Source organism: Propithecus coquereli, unplaced genomic scaffold (assembly GCF_000956105.1).
Source record: "Propithecus coquereli isolate 6110/MARCELLA unplaced genomic scaffold, Pcoq_1.0 Scaffold6, whole genome shotgun sequence".
NCBI classification, from domain to species: Eukaryota; Metazoa; Chordata; class Mammalia; order Primates; family Indriidae; genus Propithecus; species Propithecus coquereli.
This window is the reverse complement of record NW_012151951.1, coordinates 2264650-2272483: the sequence shown is the minus strand read 5'-3', so window position 1 is coordinate 2272483 and position 7834 is coordinate 2264650. Positions and strand designations below refer to the sequence as shown.

Genomic DNA, 7834 nt, shown 5'->3' with positions numbered 1-7834 from the left:
TATTAATTATTAATACATCACAACGTGAAACACAATGATAAATCATTCAAACTCTCTGTGTTTTGCCTTCATCATCTGCAAAAGGGCACTAATAATACTTGCCTCATAGTGGTATTATAAAGTCAAATAAAAGTTCAAAAGGGTTTTGGAAAACTACCAAGTTTCTACGCAAGCTAAAGTATTAGCAGCGTTAGTCTGTATCATCCAAAAAATTCTGTGCCAAATATTAAAAATAATAGCTTGTGCAAGTCAGAAAAGTAGTTACCCTTGCATGGGTTGGGGGAATGTTGGGTCATATATAGAAAGGAGTAGGGAGGAGGTGCTTCTGGAATGCTGAAAATACTTTGATTTTTCATTTTGTGCTAGTTACGTAGGTTCAATTTATGAAAATATGTTGAATTGTACATTTATGTGCACTTTTCAGATGTATAATTCAAAGAAATATTTTAAACAAAAAATTGACTTGGAATATTATTTGGCATTAACTAATAATGGTGAACAAATACATAGCCTATGACCTAGCAATTATACTCCTACATATATATCCAACAGAAATATATCCATATGTTCACCTGAAGATACAGTAGCAGTACTCATAATCATCCCAAATTGAAACCTATCCACATGGCTTTCAACAGAAGTATGTATAATCACACAACAACATACTATGTAGTACTGAGAATGGACAATTATGTGCAACCATATGGATCAATCTACCAAATATAATGTTAACTGAAAAACCTAAAGACTCAAGCATACATGCATGTTTCCAGTTTTACAAAAACAGGCAAAACTAACCTATATAGTAGGTGTCTGGGATCTACCTCAGGAGCAGGGATGAGGGAGCTGGGGGATGGCAGTGACTAGAAGGCAGCATTACATGGGGTAGACTCTGAGGTATTGGCAATGTTCTATTTCTGGATTAAGATGCTGACTATGACTACATGGGTGTGTTCAGTTTGTGGAAATAACATTAAGCTGTCATCTTATAAGTACTTTTTGTATATATGCTGTACTTCATTAAAAAGGGTTTTTTTAACTTCAAAAATATAAAAATTAAAATGGGAATTAGCCACATTATAGCTACCCATCTTTATCCTTTTGCCAAAGAAAAATTACAGAATAATTTCTGATGCCATTAACCCAAAGAATAATTGAGTTCCTATAATGGGCTGGGCACTGTTACAGGTGTTAAGGATATACACAGTAACAAGACAAAGACCTCAGTTTAATGCAGATTACACTCTAGTGGGAACAGAGAAACAAAATAAGAAAATGAATAAACAAGAAGATAAGCCTAATATATTAGGTTGTGCTAATGTAGTAAAAGAATAAAACAAAGGGATAGAGAATGACTAGATTAGATTCAGTAGTAGGAAAAAGCTCTTAGGAAGAAGATATGTGTAAGCTGAGAAGTGAATAATAGGAAGAAGCCATATAAAGATGTGAGATGAATGTATTGCAAACACAAGAACACCATCTAAAATCTTCAGGTAAGAATAAATCTGGCTTGTTTAAGGAACAGAAAGACGACAAACATGGCAGAAGGTTTTAAATGGGGAAATGATATGCTTTGGTTTGCTTTTCTAAAAAGTAAACTTATTTACAGAATGAAGAATGTTTGAAAGGGTGCTAACGTGGAAGTAAGACAACCAGGTAAGAAGGTATTGTTTGGACTGCCAAGGCATTAATGAAGCTGAAATAAAGGGAATGGAATCATGATGTGATTTGGAAACAGAAAGGACAGAAATTGCCAGAGCAATTTGGATGTTTGAGGATGAGAAAATGGAAAGAATCCATGGTGACTACTAGGCTTTAAGCTTTAACAGTTTCATGAATGGGCAGGGGTCATCCACCGAAATGGGGCAAACTCAGAGAAGAGTGGTCTGGCAGGGTGGCAGGGTTGCAGGGTTGATGGTAGACAGGAGAAAGAAATTGAGAGTTCTGTTTTTAAGTTTTAAGACATTTTTAAGTTTGAGATTACTGTGAACATACTCTGTTCTCTAACCCATCATTGATCTAAACTCTAGTGTTCTCTTGCCTTGGCCCTGAACAATAAGCTTTAGAGACTGGACTGTTCCTATCTTCAAGCAGACAGAGAGCTAGATGGCCTTGGGAGATCAGATTGTCTTATTTGCTGCACTACTTGAATCTATTATTTGAATCCTACTTAATAATTCCACTATGAAGCCACAAATCCTTGGTACTGACCTTATTCTGCTACACTCCTGAATTTTAACAGTCCCCTTGAAAGATACCTGCATCATTCAGTTGAGGTCTGAAATTTTTTGAAGGCCACAAAGTGAAGACAAGGTCTTTCTAGCTTTCTGCTCCAGAGAGCTATAAATGAATCAAAAATCTAACGGGTTATATAAAAACCAATGACCACAATAGATAATGTAAGAACTCTCAGATAACATAGGCACAGCAGTCAAAACATAAAAAACAATATAAAAAACAAAATGCAAATTTTGTGATAGGGAGTTAAGCCACTTCTCAAGAAACCATATAGTTAATAGGACCTCAAATAAAAATTTTCATTAACACCAGAGATAAAAATTTTCATCATTAGAACTTACCATCGAAGAGTCTGTCAATAATGTTGTACCCAGCCCGAAGATCTGATAAAGAAAACTCATAAAACTTGGTCCAGCCCTGTCAAAACAAATTTAAAAAATACTAAAGAACTAAGCAATGTTCAAAGACATATACATATGCATCACTGTCCTTACAATCTTAAATAAAACTAGAAATGTATACTAAAAAAATATAACACCTAAGAATTTTTAATAAAAGACATACACAATAAATCTAAAGTGAATTTTTTAAAAAACAAATTTACTGACCACAGCATGAAAAGTACTTTATAATATTAGTTTTAATCACTTAAGTACATGGCAATATAGTCAGAACAAATTGGTGTAGTAAATTTTTTATTCTACTATGTACACACTGAGATATTTCCTATAATTTTATCCTTCAGAATTATGGATTTTTTCCACAAAAATAAAAACAGAAATATTGAAAAAAAAAAAAAAGGCCCCAAAAGCATAAAGCAATATTATCTGTATATTCATACTGAACCACAAAGCATTCATATTTGAACTAAATAAAATTATACCTATAATAGCTACAATCTTTGTATAAATAGAACAGTCATAAGGCTCTATATTGTGTAGAGAATAATATAAAACATAATTAAAAATAATTTCTATGGGGCTTCCATTGACTGTAACTAATTAGCCCTATGTAATAAAATAAGTTCAAATTAAAATATATTTAGGCTTGGATATTATTTAGGAATACTGATACATATTTTATTCATTCACCACTCAAAAATATTTTTAAAATGTGTATTATAGGTCAGGATCTGGCAATACAAGAATAAACTAAAACATAAATCATCTCTGTCTTTATGTAGCTTTCAGTCAAACGTGGGCAAGAGTACAGTAGAGACAATCGCTCAAATACATATACAACTATAAACTATAATAACTTTGATGGAAAGAAACATACTTGAATTGTTTGTATGTGTGTTTATATGCACACACGCATATATACACATATATGTATGGATACACACACACATATACATAAAAGAGATCTGACCAAGGGAAAATCACCCTGATGGGGAGCAGGTTGACATAGAAAGACAGACAAAAGTAGACAGATTTGAGAACTAGTTAGGAAAATAAAACTAACAGAATTTTTGCATTGGATTGTAATGGAAAGTGAAGATCCCAAAAAAAGAGCTGTTAAGAATGACTTCTAAGGTTACCTAATTCAAATGGATGGTGGTCATTCATTAATAAGTGAAACACTGAAAGAATATGAAGTTTGGGAAGAAATATTATGAAATCACTAAACAATTATGAGATGACTAAACAAAACTCATTAAACAGAAACTTATGGAGTACCTGATATATACCAGGCACTGTTTTGGTCAATGACAAGGTAGCAAACAGAGACAAAAATTGGCTGGGTGCGGTGGCTCATGCCTGTAATCCTAGCACTTTGGGAGCCTGAGGCAAGAGGATCGCTTAAGGCCAGTAGTTCAAGACCAGCCTGAGCAAAAGTGAGACCCTGTCTCTACAAAAAATACAAAAATTAGCCAGTGTGGTGGTACATGCCTATAGTCCCTGCTACTTGGGAGACTGAGGCAGGAGGATTACTTGAGCCCAGGAGTTCGAGGTTGCAGTGAGCTATGATGAGGCCACTGCACTCCAGCTTGGGCAACAGAGTGAAACTCTGTCTCAAAAACAACGAAAAGAGACAAAAATCTGTGCTCTTGGGAAGCTAGTACTTCTAGGACTTTATCCAGAATATGTGAATTTTCAGTTATCTTTGAGACATACACCTGGATAGGTCAATTGTTTGATATACAAACCTAGAGCTTAGAAAATTGATCTGGGTTAAATGTATAAATTTGGGGATCAATAACATTTGGATAATTATTTCTAAAAATGAGTATTATGAAAACAAAAGGTTTAAACTTCACTTACTAAGTTATAATATTTAAGAATTAAATATCTGTACGGGATACATACCCATAAACAGTTAATGAAATTCCCATAATATTTTAACTAAACTTTCTCCAACTCAAAACAAAGTCTTACTAATAGCATTTGTTACATCATTCTATTAGACTACATTTGTAAAAAGAAATGTTTATTTCCTGAAAAAGTTTTAATGTACTTTAAAGATCAATATTTATAAAAACACCCAAATTAGAAGACTGCTGCTATCAATATTACTTAATATATATCCCTATGACATGGTCTCTAATAACTAAATAGTATTCTATATTCTGTCTACTTTTACCTTCAGTGTTATGATTTTTATAAGATCAAATTCATGGTGTGAAAAAAAGGGACATTCTCAAACTCTGTGGCGAAGTGAACTGCTATATCCTCTATAGGGAGCAATTTTGGTAATATTTACAAATTTTAAAAAATATACATATCCTTTGGCCCAAACATTCCACATTTAGGAATTGGCCGCTGTGAATAAGTATTAAAGGAAGCACATATAGTGATATCTGTTGCAACATTTCTTTTTGGTAATAGCAAAAGCTGAAAAGAATTGTATGCCCATCCAACAATACAAAACTGGTAAAAATCGATATAATGTAATACAAATAATATTTTTAAATTAGGCATTAAATAGGTACTGATATTAACAATCTCAAACATATTATTTAAAAAGCAAGGTTCAGCCCAGGCACAGTAGTTCATGCGTATAATCCTAGCACTCTGGGAGGCCAAGGCAGGAGGATTGCTTGAGGTCAGGAGTTCAAGACTAGCCTGAGCAAGAGTGAGACCCTGTCTCTACAAAAACCAGAAAAAATTAGCTGAGCATGGTGATGTGCACCTGTGGTCCCAGCTACTAGGGCAGCTGAGGCAGGAGGATCACTTTACCCCAAGAGTTTGAGGTTGCAGTGAGCTAAAGGAGCAAAAGAAGGAGACTCAGTTTCAAGAAAACTAAAAGCAAAGTTCAGAACTGTGTTTGCAATATGCTACCATTTGAGTTAAAAGAACATAGGTATATATAAATTCATAAAATGTTTGTATTTTTATATAATATAAAGCACACCCAAGAAATGTTTAACAGTGGATCCCCTGAGAATAGAAAATAGTGGGTGGCAAGGGGATAAGGAGGAAGGAAACTAACTTTTCACTGCAAATCTTTTTACAGCTCTTAAATTTATACCATGTGCATGTATCACTTAACACACAATCAAATCTAATTTTCTCAATTAAGGTCCATCATTATCAGTAATCTTCATTAATCAGTCAGGATTAACTGATATCTTAGGCTAAGTGTGGATATCAGACCAGTTAGAGGCAAAGAATTTAGAGGAAGACGGGCCTAGCCATGTCAGAGCTCTATAAATTTTTAGGTGTGATTCATTGACCAAGTTAATTATCATAAACGAAATGCATTTTTCTCCTTTGTAAAATGAAAATAATAAGTGTACCTTTCCTATAAGCACAGTATGCAAATTATAGAAACAACACAATCCTATTATTGTTCCTCATTTCATCTGTTTGACAAATATTTATTGACAGGCTACATGTCAGTCACTGTGTTAAGCACTTCTCAACATTTACTATTTCATTTAATCCCCACATTAAAGGTACATATAATCATTATTCTCATTCTACAGTTGAGGAAACTGGTATTTATTGGGGTTAAAGCAATTGACCCAAGGTCACACATCAAGGAAATTCTAGAGTCAGGACTCAAATCCAAGTCTAAGTATAGAGTATAAGTGAGACAAAGGGCCCCAGAGGAGGTGGAAGAGATAGACAGGTCTTTTCTTCTCAACTATGGGCAGAAACTTGCATATTTTTTCCCAATTATAATAGAAAGCCATTTTATGGATTTTAAGCTAAGTAATGAAATAATCAAACTCATATATTAGAAAGATAATTCTGGCTGCTAAATGCAAAAAGCAGGAAGAACAGTTAGAAGGCTAGCTTAGAAAGTCAATACTGGTGAGAGGTGATGGAGGTTGGAAAAAATGGTGACAAGAAGTATACACATTTGAGTTACATTTTGGAAGCAGAATCAATAAAACTTGATAATGGATTGGATAGGAAAGCTAAGAAACAAAACATATCAAGAACAACTCCTGGGTTTTTCACTTGAAAAAGCAGAGGGATATCGATGCCTTTTTCTGAAAAGGATATACTAAAGAAAAAATTGGTATGGGAATTCAGTTTTTTAAGTTTGAGATGTCTGGGAGTCATAAACCATGGCAATACCTAACACTCACTGAGGCGTTATGATGGGTCATGAATTGTTCTTAATACTTTAATTCAATGAAATGTAAAGTAGGGAACTATGTCTAGGTAACTCTGTCTAGAAGATTAGCCAGAAAAGATCAGATTAGAGACATAAATTTACAAGTCATGAGCCAAATTATGATTAATCCTAGCTATTTATACTAAATTGTAAAAAATTCTAAAATAAAAAAATGTAAAGCTTAAAATATATCCAAGACATGTTCTTACTTACTTGTGGAATATAATTTCTTCTTTCTTGACATGCAGCATGAAACCATGCAAAACTGAAGAGAGCCTGAGCTCGATGTATATTATCTTTTCTGTTAATTTGCTCAGGAGTCCAAGACTCGTAAGTACGCATTAAATTCTTCTTTAAACCTGGAGGTGACTAAAGAAAAAAATTAATAGACTTCCTATTGCTAAAATTTTACAAATGAAATAAATCAGTATTTAACATATTTAAGAATGTATTTTGAAGAAAATTTTCTACTACTTCACAAGTTTGGCTTAAATTATTTTAGTACATTATTTTAAAATGTACAAAAACTAATTTCAAACTCCTTATGTATAACAGTTCATCTCAATTATAAGTACAGAATAATTTTTCAAATTAAAAAAATCTATACGACCAATAATATTCAAAATAACCAAGTAAGTTTTATGTGATCATTTAGGATTTTTTTTTTCACTGAAATGAAATCACTATTTACAATTTACAATATGATACTGATTGTTACAGGGCAGGTGTTTGAATTTAACGTGCCAGTTTTTCCTCACTAGTTGCTATTTAAATTTCCATGAGGACTTCGACAGACCATTTATATATAATATCAACTAAGCTTCCTTGCACATTAGTCCGAAGTTAAAGTGGGTATTACCTAACATTGCAAGGCTTATAAACACAAATACAAACCCAGGAACTGAAATTGTATATGGGACTAGTACTCAATCAAAAAAAAAAAGTTCATCCACATGCACAAGATATGTTTATATCATATTTTTAAATGATAAAAGAAAATTTTCAAGTTACTGGAAAAATAGCAAAA

General features: G+C 33.1%; 1 protein-coding gene across 1 annotated transcript in view; it reads right to left on the bottom strand.

The window, feature by feature from the left end:
- DYNC2H1 (dynein, cytoplasmic 2, heavy chain 1) overlaps nt 1–7834 on the bottom strand; it is a 522114-nt gene that overhangs the window by 201845 nt on the left and 312435 nt on the right. The window contains exons 58-59 of the mRNA XM_012659112.1: nt 7021–7176; nt 2580–2655 (exon numbers count right to left, since the gene is read on the bottom strand). Of these exons, the coding sequence (XP_012514566.1) occupies nt 2580–2655; nt 7021–7176 (232 nt within the window). The remainder of the gene's footprint in view (nt 1–2579; nt 2656–7020; nt 7177–7834) is intronic.